Consider the following 14,832-nt stretch of genomic DNA (forward strand, 5'->3'; position numbering starts at 1 on the left):
CCATATCCTGCTTACTATACACTACACCCTATCTACTAACTACACAACACTACTTCCACACTACTCACTACACCCATTTCATTGCTTGCTTTACACTACACCTATAACTACTAACAATACCATATACATACATACATACATACTTTTTTACATTACTCCATGCACCCAGTGCCACATATACAACTGCTCCCTACACCCTAACTACTAACTACAGTATCTTCCAAACTACTCCCTACACCCATATACTGCTCACTATACACTACACCCTAACTACTAACTACACCATATACACAACATATCTTCCACACTACTCCCAACTCCCAGTGCCACATATACAACTGCTTACTACACCCTAACTTATAACTATGGCATATTCATAACCCATCTTCCACACTACTCCCTCCCTAAACCCTAACTAGTAACGACTCAGAGGACCAATCACAGCTGCTGCTGTCCGCATCGCACAGTGCACTGTTACACTTTTGGGTAGGGTCTGCATAGGGTATGGCATAGGTTTGCTACAGAAATATAAATTGGTCTTTAAGAATGTGAGGCCATCTGTACAGAAAACTACGTGAATCCTCACACAGCAGAAAGACTTCTGCATGGAGGAGTGGGAAAAACATTTCAAATTTCATTGTCAGGCAAATGGGGATATACCGCCTATTATTTGGGAGGTAAAATGAAATGTCAAAAAGCTATTTGCCATTTTAGTTAAGTTTTTTTTGGCCGGGTATGAAGTGGAATTAGTGCCAAACTGAAAAGCAAACACCAGTGTGAAAAATTGTAAAATGCAATCCAGATGTATAGGGGTCATACCTTTTTCCTCTGAAGACTTTTTTTTTATTTAGTTTATATGTTTAGTTATATTATAGGTAGTTATGAGTTATTTATGAATTTAGTATGAATGTGCATATTTGAAATTTCTGCTCCTTGTTATTAGTTTGGCAAATCTGTTGTATTGAGTTGATATGTAAGAACTAAAAAATCTAATCACTCATATATATTTGAAGAATATCGAAAATCGATTTTATTATTTTACCATATCGCCTAGTCCCTGCCACCATCGGGTAATTGATTGGAGGGCCTGGTGTTCTGTCGAGTTATGTTACCCATCGATATATGCTTCTTAAAGGTACTGCGCATGCGCTGACCTACTTTTTTACTTTTACTTTTTGATCTCGTGTTTTTTTTATATAAAAAATATATTATTTGTTTTCTTGGACTCACTGTCATTGCACAAAAGTGTGAATTAAAATTATTAATAATAATAAATACAATAATTATTTTTATTAAAAAAGCTTTCATTGCCATAACCTTAACATGATATAGTGATTTATGCTATCCAAATACATATACTAGCCAGCGACATCTACTGGGACTTCTACTGTGAACATGCTGTAATATGGTGCTTCTTTTGTATTTTTACAGTTAAATATACACGAGGGTAGCACGGTTTGACAAGATAGCACAACTCGACAGAACACCGGCCATTGGTGGTGCTGTACCCCGTGGAGAGTGCGCTGCCCTTCGGCCTGTCAGAAATCAGATCTCCGCGCTGCTGGTTGTTGTGTATTGGGGAAGATGGCGTCCGGTGTGCGGCAGGAGCTCGCCCAGCTGATGAACTCCAGCGGATCTCACAAAGACCTCGCTGGAAAGTACGGATTTCTACTGCGGCTTTTATTTATTATTCCCTTATGTGCAGATCCAGCCCAGCAGCTTTATTACAGCGGGTTTAATATAGCTAATATAGATCCAGGACGTGGCTAGAAGGTGCAGCTACATGCTAGCTAACTCGCTCATGCTAACTGTAACAGCTAACTGTAGGAGCCTGCTTATGCTTATGCTAATGCTAATCGAGGAGTTAACTAGCTAGCTACCATAGCTAAGCCGGTGAGCTTATTTTTTTTTAGAACTCCGACTTTTGTGAAAGCTAGCTTTTACAAAAAAACATATTATATAAGCTTTTAATAATCGTTATACTCGGACACTTTTTGTTTATTTTATTACAGTGTATCTGCACCTAGTTAACCACAGACCTATCTGCATGGTTGTTAGCTTGTTAGCATGCTAAGCTAAGTAGCTTTGTTGATTCTAATTCTGGCTAACGTGCAATATCTATATAGTCTATAAAGATTTTAATAAATTAATATTTGGTGCAATAACCTGTTTTTTAAATCACAGTTTTCATGCATCTTGGCATGTTCACCTCCACCAATCTTACACACTGCTTTTTGATTACTTAATGCCAGTCCTGGTGCATAAATGTGGCTTGTGATCATCCATGGATGGCTTGTGATCATTCATCTCTTGATTATATTCCAGAGGTTTTTAACTTGATAAAATCAAAGAAACTCATCATATTTAAGTGGTCTCTTGTTTTTCCCAGAGCTGTGTATATTCACTAAGTTAGTTATATAGTTAGATAGTTAGCTAGTTGCATAATTTGTATGCATCAACATTGATTCAGCATTGAAATGCCAGCTGGAAACCTCAAAGTAGCTCCGCACTTTATTGGTACAATTCTGACATTTAAAATGAGGCACTGAGAGCTTTAAAAGTGTACAGATAAACAACAGCTGATAAGCCAGTATATTGGTTTTCGGACTGCATTTTTAATGTATAATATGCATTTATTGTAGGTATCGTCAGATTCTGGATAAGGCAATACAGTTCACAGATGCAGAACAACTGGAGGCACTGAAAGCATTTGTTGAAGCCAGTAAGTATTCCAACACACATTTCATTAGAGAACACCTTGTAGCTTTAAATGGTCTTTTCACAGAAGAAGGACAAACATTCTCAGATTTAAAAAGAGTCATTTTGGAGCATTTCACTTGAAATGCAATAACACTAAACGGGAAAAAAGAGAAAAAAAAATAACAACGTGTGAAAGGGTCTGCAAACAACAGATCAAAGAGTCCAAAGGACAAAATATACTGATTAATGGTTTGGTCCATCTTCAGTGTGTAAACACTTCTAGATGGTTTCAAACGTTTGGACCAATTACTGGAAGCTGAGGCAGAACTGGTGTTGTGCTGAAATGCGTGTCATTGGCGTGCAGGCACGTCATGCAGACACATGGATGCAAACACTTTCGCTGGTGATTCCAGTATCTACTGTAACTGTAGATTAAGCTTTATTTATAAACAGAAATGAAAGCAATCCGAGGGGAATCTTTTATCTCTGCGATGGAGAGTTCAATTCTGGTAGAGAGGTAAACTTTGGCACAGCACCTGGAAAAGCAGTTCACAGAAGTAACAACATTCTACAAACTAATTAATGTGAAGTTTAGGGAGATTTACTACAAGTAGGTGATGATGACGGACCATACTTAAACTAACCGGACCATACGTATCTAATGTAACAAAAACGCAAACCTTGGTGTGGACTCTGCTCTGGATTTTCAGGTGTTAAACACCCTTAGCTGTTATTTAACCTCTGGTACACCAAGTTTATATATTTCTCGCTGTGAGATGTTTCTGTTGTCTTCTTCCTCTGCAGTGGTCAATGAAAATGTCAGTCTGGTGATATCCAGGCAGCTACTCACTGACTTTTGCACACACCTACCAAATTTACCCGACAGCACAGCTAAAGCTGTCTACCACTTTACACTGGAGAAGATTCAGCCAAGAGTTATCTCCTTTGAAGAGCAGGTGCGTTTGGACAATTATACAGTACTGTGCTCAAACATGCACACTCATGTTGTTTTCACCAATATTTATTATATAATGATTATACTTTGGTTAGCAAGAGTGCTACATTAAACCTTCCTATTTCTTTCAGGTGGCTTCAATCAGACAGCATCTAGCCACTATATATGAGAAAGAAGAGGACTGGAGAAATGCTGCACAGGTTTTAGTGGGTATACCTCTGGAGACAGGACAGAAGTAAGTCAGTCTACCTTACCTTTGAATTGATTTTTTTTTTATTCCCATGATCTGTGTGTCATTTGAAAAGCAAAACCTTAGAATTGAAGTGTTGATTAGTATAATATTGTTTAGGATAAATACAAATACATTTCTTTTTTTTACATAAAAAAATCTTACATTTACAAAAAAAATGTGTATATTAAAATAACTCCAAAGCTCTTCTCAAGATGAGAGTCTTGTATTATTTATAGACAATATCAACACATCTACACTTAGTTTGGTAAAACAGTTGAGCTACTCACAGAATTGAACACATCCACTGTGGTGCTGGTTGGGGGCATCCAGGAGAAATCTGGTAGAATCATTGTTCCTTAAAGTAGCCCACAAGATCTCTACTACTTTCTTCAAAATGAGAAATTCTTGTTACATTTTACTGAATTAAATTTTCTGTGAATCATTTAGTGGCAAGATGAACTTAAATATCGTAAAAATATAAGGGATTTCTTCTGATCACTGCTCCCATGTATTGTGCCTTGATAAAAACGTAGTCCAGTCTGAAATACTCAATATGTAAATGCAATAGTTTTATGGCATCAAGAAACCAACGAATTTAAGACAGTTCAAATACTATAGTTTGCACATAATGTGATGCTGCCTGAAAATAATAGTCTCCTGTGTGGTTGTTTTCAGACAGTATAATGTCGACTACAAGTTGGACACTTACCTGAAGATTGCCCGCCTTTATCTGGAGGATGACGATCCTGTTCAGGCTGAGGCCTACATTAATCGTGCGTCTTTACTCCAGAACGAGTCAACCAATGAACAGCTGCAGATCCACTACAAGGTGCAGAATGCACACTGTCTAATGCAAAGATAATATAATGTACTCATGTACAAATGTATTATAACACTGGCAGTCATTGTTATTAGATGCTCTAGAACATTTGAATACCTCCTGGTTTGCGAACAGGCTCCAGCATACCAGTTCTATGATACTCTTCAAACTATTAAACACATCTTAGTAGACTGCCATGCACTTTTAATCACCAGTAATAATTTTTATACGGTTACATATATGAAAGAACTGTTTAAAAAGATTCCAACAGCTAAAATACTTAAAGTTCTTTATATGAAGAAACTGATTTAAGTCTGTGACATAGAACATTGTAGATGCCTTAAAATAGCCAATATGTTGCTGATATGGAACAAAACATTTTAATTGTGTATTCTTAATTTTTACAGGTATGCTATGCCAGAGTGCTGGACTACCGAAGGAAGTTCATTGAAGCTGCTCAGCGCTACAATGAGCTTTCATACAAATCCATTGTCCATGAAAGTGAACGGCTGGAGGCCTTGAAACACGCTCTCCACTGCACTATTCTGGCCTCCGCAGGTATGTAGGTGTTCCAGATAGCACACAGATGTCCAGTCTTATCTGTAAAGGGCTGAAGTGGCTGTAGGTTTCTTTCTAAACAGCTAGTAGCACACCTAACTAATAATAATCTTCAGTTTGACAAAATTAAAAACCTTTAGCTAGGCCTGCCTCAATAACTATTCGTGTTTGGATGGTAATTGTTTAAGAAATAGTCATATTAAATGGTATTATTGTAATTTTATGACCATTATAGCCACAATATTCAGATATTGTGATTTAAAACAACAAAACTAAACGTAAAAAATGTTTAATTAAAATTAAGATGTTTTTAAACAATGTTGACATGTTTGCCTCTCGTTGCTAAAAAAAAAAAAAAACATAATGGGCAATAAATTATTGAGGTCATGTCCATGTATTGTACGATAATTTGATTATTAATGATCATGTCAGGTCTACCTTTAGCCACACAGCAGATAAAACTGGATATAACAAATCTATGCTGTCGTTTTAATGTCAACTCTGAATTGAAACTGAAAAGAAATATTTGTGTGAAAAGATTTTAATCAGTGTAATTTTAGAGCATTTCTATTGGTCAATTCATCATAAAAAACTGACCTAATGTAATAAAAAAAAGTCAGATTCAAATGCTTAAATGATTCAGATGTCCAAATGTAATATAATTAAATGATATGTAAAAGTGGTATGTAATTTTAATTACAACATTGACAATATATTATTATTTAAAGTGTTCTCTGTCATGCTTTTGAATTCATACTAGTTTGAATCAAGCAGTTCAGTACATAGACTCAGGCTGTCTGTTATGTGTCTGTAGGGCAGCAGCGCTCGCGTATGCTGGCCACACTATTTAAGGATGAACGATGCCAGCAGCTGGCTGCCTATGGCATCCTAGAGAAGATGTACTTGGATCGAATTATCCGGGGGAACCAGCTGCAGGAGTTTGCAGCAATGCTGATGCCCCACCAGAAGGCCACCACAGCAGATGGTAAGCTGTAAAAGAATAGCATTCATTTTAATTTATGTCTTTAGTCCAACCATTTAATGAGTTTATTTTAAGGCCATTCCAATTTCTGTTACAGTGGCACTGTTAAATCAAATTAAGTGGAATAAATGAAAGTATTTTTGTATCTTTTTTTCAGGGTCGAGTATTTTGGATCGGGCTGTCATTGAACACAACCTTCTATCTGCTAGCAAGCTGTACAATAACATAACATTTGAAGAATTAGGAGCACTTTTAGAGATCCCACCTGCAAAGGTAAAAAAAAAAATACAGTGTTTAAATTGTAAAAAAAAACTTAATTCTACAGCTTTAATAGGGTTACTTTACTAATGCACCATTTTCAATATGAAGATTGTGTATCTGTATATCATGATGAAATGCATATTTCTTTGTTTTCTCACTAACTGCATGTTATTAGTGTTTTTGAATTTACCTGCAGTAGTATTGAGACTTTTTGTACCATTGGGAATTGTTTTGTATTTTTTTTATGTATATAAACATATACTGTACTTTTACAGCTTGCTCAGTACTCAGATGTTCCCCAATACTTTTATTCCTTTGCAGGCAGAAAAAATTGCGTCTCAGATGATCACAGAGGGCCGTATGAATGGCTTCATCGACCAAATAGATGGCATTGTCCACTTTGAGAGTAAGTGGGGTCTTCTCTAACCTGCATCACCTGCCTTTGGTGCCGTATTGTATTAAACTGGACCAGGTATTTGCTGGGCAGCTCTAGTCTGAGTATAACGGCTAGAAATTTAGGAAAAGCAAAAAATAGTCATACTATGTCACAAATATATATAAATAGATGGCTAGTCTCATGGTTGTTGTTTAACTGTACACATTTCCTAGTAGAGAGAGTGTGTGTATGTCTCTGAGTTTGCATGAAGGTTAAGATGTTGACAGCTGTGTAGTCTGCAATCTGTAACATTTCAGACTCTATAAAGAAATCAGTAGGAAATAAAGAGCATGTGATTTCCAGTCAGTTTATAAATCCAAGGGGACTGTAACATTCATGTAGTGAATTAGGATTTATACACACCTGGAAAAAAATAAGAGACCACTTAAAAATGATGAGTTTCTTTGATTTTACCAAATTAAAAACCTCTGGAATATAATCAAGAGGAAGTTGAATAATCACAAGCCATCAAACCAAGCTGAACTGCTTGAATTTTTGCACCTGGAGTGGCATTAAATTATTCAAAAGCAGTGTGTAAGACTGGTGGAGGAGAACATGCCTATATGCATAAAAACTGATTAAAAGCCAGGGGTATCCCACTAAATATTTATTTCTGAACTCTTAAAACTTTATGAATATGAACTTTCTTTGCATTATTTGAGGTCTGAAAGCTCTGGATCTTTTTTGTTATTTCATTATTTTTCATTTTCTGCAAATAAATGCTCTAAATGACGATATGTTTATTTGGAATTTGGGAGAAATGTCTGTAATTTATAGAACAAAACTCAAACATATACCTACAAATAGCAAATCAGAAAAACTGATTTAGAAACTGTGGGAGGTCGCTGAGTCACTTAACTGTTTGAGAAGAATGCCAGTTTATCCAGCTGATTGATTCTGCAGCCGGATATGGTTGACACTTTGCTTAAATAGAGAATTGGTTTGGTCTACTGCTTGGTTTGACGAACCAAAGTCAGCTGTTCACTTGGTGGTCAACTTCTGTCTCCCATCTGTTTGAATGGGGAGAGACCAAAATACTGTGAACTGAAGATTCGAATATTTTGTAACACATTTTTCATCACTAATAAGATCTGAATAAAAACCTTTTGAATAGTTTGTGGCTTTTGGCTTAAGAATGCACCATGGCTACTGCGCATGCACAGGTCTCCTTATTAATAACGTCTCCGCCCTTGTGCTTCTGACTGCCATTATATAAAAGCTTTAATTGCTTCTCTTTTTGTCCTTTTAGCACGAGAACCGCTCCCGACCTGGGACAAACAGATCCAGTCGCTCTGCTTCCAGGTCAACAACCTTCTGGAGAAGATCAGCCAGGCGGCACCGGAGTGGACAGCGCAAGCTATGGAGGCACAGATGTCCCAATAAACCTTCCACTCCCTGCCGCTTTCTGCCATGCCATTGCTCCACCTCTAGATCAAAAATGAGAGACGCTTTCCAAAGACTTTTTTCTTGAGAGGCCAGCCGTGTGCAGGCTGCCTGAGTTCTCTGTTAAGACGTTGTTTTGAAAGCAGTTGGATCAGCTGCAGCACATACAGTATGTGACGACATATTCACAGTGACTGTTTTAGGTTTTGAGGTTCACGTCATATTATTATGTCATGGATATAGTATGTGAAGATGTCTTAATAAAACTTGTGTATATCTGTTGATGTTTGTCAAGCACTTTATTTTACACCACAATAAGAAAGGCATGAAACAGGGCAGCTGCCACCCCCTCCCCTGAGTAGACTACTGCCCTGTATGTAAGCTTACACTTAATTTTACCACTTTTAATAACATTATCATCATAGTAAACATCAATTTTATAGGCCCTTAAATGGAACTTCACACGATATCATAAACCAAACCTTTACAAAATAGTTCATAACTGTTTTTTTATTAAATTTAATGGATGAATATTTAATCTACAGTTCAAGAGGTTCAGCAGGCATCCTGTCTTGCTATCTGAAGTCGAAGCTGCCCAGAATCCAGCCCACATTCCCAGAATTCCCTCCCCTTCTACAACCCTGTCATAAACATCCCACACTACAGCTGTAGACTGGATGTGTGTGGTGATTACACTGTAATAATCTGAGCAGTAATAATAATATCATATGTTAAGGCACACGAGTTAATGTGACAAAAGTAGTAAACAGTATTTTACTGTTCAGCAGTTTAAGCAGAGATAAAACAATAAATGATTTACTGCAAGTTGAGTGTGCACAGAGTGTGACGGATGACATGAGTATTTAATATGACGCTAACTTTACAGAGCTCAATATGTACACAATTAGTTATGAGCTATCAGTTTTTGATGATGAAATAATGGCATATATATATATATATATATATACATGTAATGTGTGTGTATAATGTTGCTACCAGGCAAAATCACACATCTGCCTATTCTAAATCTAAAGGATGGTTACTGTTCATTTGGTAAAATCAATATATTAAAAACACAAGATTATATAATAATTTGGCTGTAAAATTAATGCTTGAAAGTTATTCACTCATTTTTACTTCAAGCACAAATAGAATTTGTTTAATTTAACCTGGGGCACCAAAAAGTTAGCATTAAACCTTTTTGCTTTTTTTTATATAATCTAGTTTAAATGTCTGAAAATGAATCAGTACTAGATAAAATATTAATCTTTTTTACTTGTTTTAAGCAATTTAATATACTAAAAAAGTCTTCTTCTCTTGGCTACTTTTCAATAGAGGTAAAAGTGTTATTTATTAGTTGTTTGTTATTTCCTGAATTTCGCAACATTGAATCACTTAAAACTAGTTCAAATTAGTTAGAAATAAGTTAAAAGACTTATAATATTACTTAAAGTATCTCAAAATGTACTATATAACATAATTAGTCTACATTTAATAGGGTTCCATGTGTTTTGCAGTGTGTACCATAGTTTCATGATTAAAAATGAAAGTTTTTACATTAAAAGTTAAGTTTTTTTTTCTTGTAAAGTCCTCTATTTGGATTTTTTTTCTGACTGTTATGATATAATAAAGATACTGTATGTCTTTACTATCTCAGTTAAAAGTCATTCAATCATTCACATCCACACGATTCACACAGTGGACACATTGATCTATTTTATTAATATTAATTCTGATGATCACATTGCTCACATTTTTTTTTATTATACAAATTTACACAGTATCATCCCATTAGACCAGTGTGAAGACCATGTCAGTGAGACGTCCCTCGGGATCAGGATGGACTCTGAGATGAAGGCACTCACTGTAACAGTGTTATGTGAGTGTGAGGGTTGGTGTTATGCTGTGTGCTGGAGTCTGGTCCACCTTAGAAGATCCCCTGCTGCTTTCTTCTGTCTATGTCTCTCTTTAGCTGACAGGCAGCACAGGGCAGGCAGAACTGACTGATACAGAAGTCTTTACACATGGAGCCCTGCAGAACAAAACACACAGCAGAGGGAGCTGTTCATTCACATCTACATCATGCATCACACATCATACTACTCATATCCACTACTGTTTATAGCAGGTACTGAATCAATTAGAATAGCTACTGAATCAATTGTAGTAGTTATTAAATCATTTATATTATCTACTAAAATAACTGTAGTAATTAATGAATCATTTACAGTAATTATTAAGTCATGGTTAAATCATTATAATAGTTTCTGAATCATTTATAGTTGCTACTGAATCAATTGTAATAATTGCGGAATTATCAAAAAATAGTTCCTAAATCATTTATAGTAGGTTCTGGTTTGTTCATAGTAGTTACTGAATCATTTTAAAAAGTTCCTCGATTATTTATAGTAGATACTGAATCAATTGTAGTAATTACTAAACAAATAGTAATAGTTACTAAATCAAGTGTAGTAGTTATTGAATAATTTGTAGTAGCTACTAAATCAATTGTAATAATTACTGAATCAGTTGTAGTAGTTATTAATTCATTTAAAATGACTACCAAAATAACTGTAGTAACTTCTAAATAATTTATAGTATGTTCTGATTTATTAATAGTAATTAATTTACCATTACTTTACTTTTATTTAAAAATAGTTACTGAATCATTTACAGTAGCTACTGATTCATTTGTATTAATTACTGAATCAATTGTAGTAGTTACTGAATCATTTAAAGTGTCAACCGAAATAACTGTAGTAGCTAAGTTCTGATTTATTTATAGTAATTACTGAATCATTTAAAATAGTTCCTGAATGACATAAAGTAGCTACTGAATCAATTGTAATAATTACTGATTAATTTATAGTAGCTACTCAATTAATTGTAAAAATTACTGAATTATTTATGACAGTTACTGAATCAATTGTAGTTGTTAGTGAATCATTTAAAGTGTCTACTGACATAACTGAAGTAGTTACTGAATCATTTACAGTAGATTCTAATTTGTTCATTGTAATTACTGAATAATATAGTAATACTATTATAGTAGTTGTGAATCATTTAAAGTTTTACCTAAATCAGTCATAATAATTACTGAATTATTCATAAAGGAATTGTAGTTAGAACTGAATATTTTATAGTTTTTATAGATACTTAAGTATGCACAGTTATTATTTAATCATTTAAACTGGATACTAAATTATTTAGTTTAATCATTTATTTCATTACTCAATCAGTTTAAGAAGTAACTGATTAGTTTATAGTTGTTATTTAACTATTTATAGTTAATTCCTCATATATGAGTATATATACATATTGAATCAGAGCACTTACAGTAGTTCCTGAATCAATGACCAATAACCCAAATCTAGCTTAAACTAATCTCATTTACTGTAGTTACTGATTTATTAAGAGCATGATAAGATAATGAAATGTTTAAGTGAACTCTTGTAATAAAGATAACACAGAAATATTATCCATAAAATAAAACAAATCGAATCAATCCTGTGTACTGTTAGAAACCAGTATTTTAAGAAAGCTTAGTTTAGTTTAGTGTGTGTCAGAGTGTGTGTTCTGCTGACTGACCTTAATGTTGTATTTGGTTCGGTACACGCTGCGTATCGGCATGCCTAAACCACACAGACAGCACTCGCCCATATCACTGGCGATGGAACAGCCCAGGCAGGGCAGGCAGAAATAGCCGTACATGCCTGCAGAGAAAAGAGGAGTTAAAGCCAGAGCTGCACTGAAGACCCCTGCTGAAATAATACTGTAAAAAAATACTGTAAGGTGTGTGGGGTCTTAATCAGAGCACTGGACAGAGCATTACACAGTGATCAGACTTACATGTGCAGCAGTCATCACAGCATTCAAACAGCCCAGTCTGGAACTCTGTGCGAGCAAACGGGCCTGGCTGGGTCGTCACCTCCATGTTTCTATGTGCATTAAACATAGATAAAGGGTGATTATCAACAAAGACAATTTCAGGTCATTTTGAAGCATTTTTATTGGCCTAATCCATCTGGAAAATGAAGGTGCCAGGTTTATACATACTAGTGCATCTCAAATAAGAATATCATTGAAAATTTATGTGAAACTCATATTATATAGATTTATTAAACACAGAGTGATCTATTTTAAGCATTTATTTATTTTATTGTTGATGATTTTGGCTTGCAGCCAATGAAAACCTAAAAATCAGTGATAGTTTGTAAAGCCATGGTATCTGCTGGTGTTGATCCACTGTGTTATATCTATAAGTTCAAAGTCAGTGAAGTGTTTTCCTGCAAAATCTTACAGCGCTTCATGCTTCCCTCTGCTGACAACTTTTATGGAGATGCAGATTTCATTTTCCAGCAGGACTTGGCACACTGCCCACACTGCCCAAAGTACCAATTGTCTAATATAATATTCAGATTTTCTGAGATTCTGATTTATAAGTTTTTTTTGGCTGTAAGCCATAATCATTAACAATAAAAGAAAAAAACGCTTAAAATAGATCACTCTGTATGTAATACATCTATATAATATTTAAGTTTTACATTTTGAACTGAATTACTGAAATAAAGTAACTTCTTATTTTTTGAGATGCACTAGTATATCACCTTAAATATGTTGTTTTACTTTTATTTTTTTCTACAAAGAGAATATTAAATATATGCATAAATATTTTATTTTATTTTATTAATATTTTGTTTAGCTATTAAGTTCATCAGAGAGAACTGTAAAACTATACACAATAGACTTCAATAGAAGTAATTTTGGAGCATTTCTGTTGGTCCAGTCACACTTATTTACATTTACATTATTAAGTGAAAAATGAAAATAAATAAATAAATAAATGTGATACAAAATTTAAAAAAGATTATTTATCGTATATATATATATATATATATATATATATATATATATATATATATATATATATATATATATATATAGTAATGTAGTAATGCATAATAATATATAGTGTTTTTTTTCTTATTTATAATAAAATTAATAAATAAAAAATATATATATATATGAATGAATTTGGACAAAATGTGAATATAAAAAACCTGATAGATTCAAATTATTGCTGACAACTAATAACAATACTTAAATAAATATAAAATAAAATTAATATACAGAATATATTAAATAAATTGTGAGCAAAAAAAAAATACACAGCCGAGATTCAGTATAAGATAAACATAGCCAATGGAAACTAAAGTTTAAACAAAAAAAACTGTTAATATTTCAGCAAATATAATTAATTAGTTTCTTACCTGCTTGTAGATTCTGTTCAATCTAAAGACACTCTTCAAATATCCACTGCAGTGTCCACATGCACACTGTCAAAGCCAGTGGCCCTTTATATAAGAAGTCACCAGCTGTAATCTTTACAGCTTAGTTACCCCACGCAGACAAAAGTCCACTAACTGGTGAATCGATCACTTCTGGCTTGCAACATCACTTTACCCACACCCACTTCTGCCATTTATAGCCCACACCCTTGCCTAATTGCTATTTTATGGTTGAATCTAAGTGCATGATTTATAACACTCGTGTATAAGGATTATAAAAAGAGTTCCATACGTGCATCAGATTATGTCTTTAAACTGCAATTAAAGCACTGGTTCAGTCTCATATTTTGTATATGACCGTTATCTTCAAACACCAACGTGACATTATATTGATATTATATAGTAGATATTATATAGTGACATTATTTTGTCAAGTTTTTATACAAATTGTTCTGTCCACATGCCTGTACTCTGTGTATGTACACTGTCAGTCAGTCAAACAGACATGCTCAAACATCGTATAGATACAAATGCAGGTAATGGTTAGCAGATACAGTGCTTTACGACTCCTCCTGTGGCCAAACTTCATTTGAACACACTTTTTTTATTTAGTTTATTTAGTCATCTGCTGTCCCAAAGGGCTATTATTATTAAAAATATTTGGTAAATCTGGTGGTGAAGCTGTAGGTAGAAGTGTCGAATAGAGTGGACCGTGATTTAACACAGATTTTAAAAACTCCAGTAGCACTGCTGTGTCTGATCCACTCATACACACAGAGCACAACTTACACTAGCACATTAAAGGATTATATTTTCAGACATCCCAAGTTGCATAAAATTAATTTTAGGGCGGTACCCCTGGACCTGGACTTGGAACCCCCCCTCATTGCACACACCAAAGGATAATAGAACTTTACGTTTTGGCCCATATATATGTATATATTCACATAAACTCACCTCAACATGCCTTTTGCAATCATTTAGGTCCCTGTGGGCAATGCTAAAATCACTATTACAAACTATACAGCAGGAAAGACTTTCATTGTTTTTTACTTTAACCAGACATGGATATACTTTATAGTAGTCAGAGGTGAGATGGGTTTTGATGGGATCCATGGTGCTCCTTCTCTTACTTGTAATCGCTTGTCATCATTGTTTGTTGATCTGGCAACCCGTGTGAGCCTCATGTCTGGGGAGAAGTGCGTGGGGACTCCTGT

The 14,832-nt window shown here is 34.5% G+C and overlaps 2 protein-coding genes across 2 annotated transcripts; one reads left to right on the forward strand and one right to left on the reverse strand.

The window, feature by feature from the left end:
* Nucleotides 1-1,465: 1,465 nt before the first annotated feature.
* cops4 (COP9 constitutive photomorphogenic homolog subunit 4 (Arabidopsis)) lies at nucleotides 1,466-8,609 on the forward strand. The gene is made up of 10 exons (XM_007255006.4): nucleotides 1,466-1,658; nucleotides 2,643-2,722; nucleotides 3,505-3,656; nucleotides 3,787-3,890; nucleotides 4,563-4,716; nucleotides 5,115-5,265; nucleotides 6,080-6,250; nucleotides 6,405-6,520; nucleotides 6,830-6,914; nucleotides 8,194-8,609. The coding sequence occupies exons 1-10, from the start codon at nucleotides 1,585-1,587 to the stop codon at nucleotides 8,325-8,327; spliced, it is 1,221 nt and encodes a 406-aa protein (XP_007255068.1). The 5' UTR covers nucleotides 1,466-1,584; the 3' UTR covers nucleotides 8,328-8,609.
* A 1,412-nt stretch (nucleotides 8,610-10,021) lies between these two features.
* plac8.2 (placenta associated 8, tandem duplicate 2) lies at nucleotides 10,022-13,700 on the reverse strand. The gene is made up of 4 exons (XM_007255007.3): nucleotides 13,598-13,700; nucleotides 12,177-12,265; nucleotides 11,916-12,040; nucleotides 10,022-10,359 (listed from the first exon to the last, which is right to left on the reverse strand). The coding sequence occupies exons 2-4, from the start codon at nucleotides 12,259-12,261 to the stop codon at nucleotides 10,255-10,257; spliced, it is 315 nt and encodes a 104-aa protein (XP_007255069.1). The 5' UTR covers nucleotides 12,262-12,265; nucleotides 13,598-13,700; the 3' UTR covers nucleotides 10,022-10,254.
* Between the last annotated feature and the right edge of the window lie 1,132 nt (nucleotides 13,701-14,832).

The sequence above is a fragment of the Astyanax mexicanus genome, chromosome 20, assembly GCF_023375975.1.
Source record: "Astyanax mexicanus isolate ESR-SI-001 chromosome 20, AstMex3_surface, whole genome shotgun sequence".
Classification (NCBI taxonomy): Eukaryota; Metazoa; Chordata; class Actinopteri; order Characiformes; family Acestrorhamphidae; genus Astyanax; species Astyanax mexicanus.

What these genes read in the sequence shown, in the direction of transcription:
- cops4 (XM_007255006.4), top strand. Translation starts at nt 1,585, where the DNA reads ATGGCGTCCGGTGTGCGGCAGGAGCTCGCCCAGCTGATGAACTCCAGC. An exon ending in CCTCTGGAGACAGGACAGAA is followed by an intron (nt 3,891 to 4,562) that starts GTAAGTCAGTCT and finishes GGTTGTTTTCAG; the next exon opens with ACAGTATAATGTCGACTACA. An exon ending in TAGAGATCCCACCTGCAAAG is followed by an intron (nt 6,521 to 6,829) that starts GTAAAAAAAAAA and finishes ATTCCTTTGCAG; the next exon opens with GCAGAAAAAATTGCGTCTCA.
- plac8.2 (XM_007255007.3), bottom strand. Translation starts at nt 12,261, where the DNA reads ATGGAGGTGACGACCCAGCCAGGCCCGTTTGCTCGCACAGAGTTCCAG. An exon ending in CTGTGATGACTGCTGCACAT is followed by an intron (nt 12,041 to 12,176) that starts GTAAGTCTGATC and finishes TTTTCTCTGCAG; the next exon opens with GCATGTACGGCTATTTCTGC. An exon ending in GAACCAAATACAACATTAAG is followed by an intron (nt 10,360 to 11,915) that starts GTCAGTCAGCAG and finishes TTTGTTCTGCAG; the next exon opens with GGCTCCATGTGTAAAGACTT.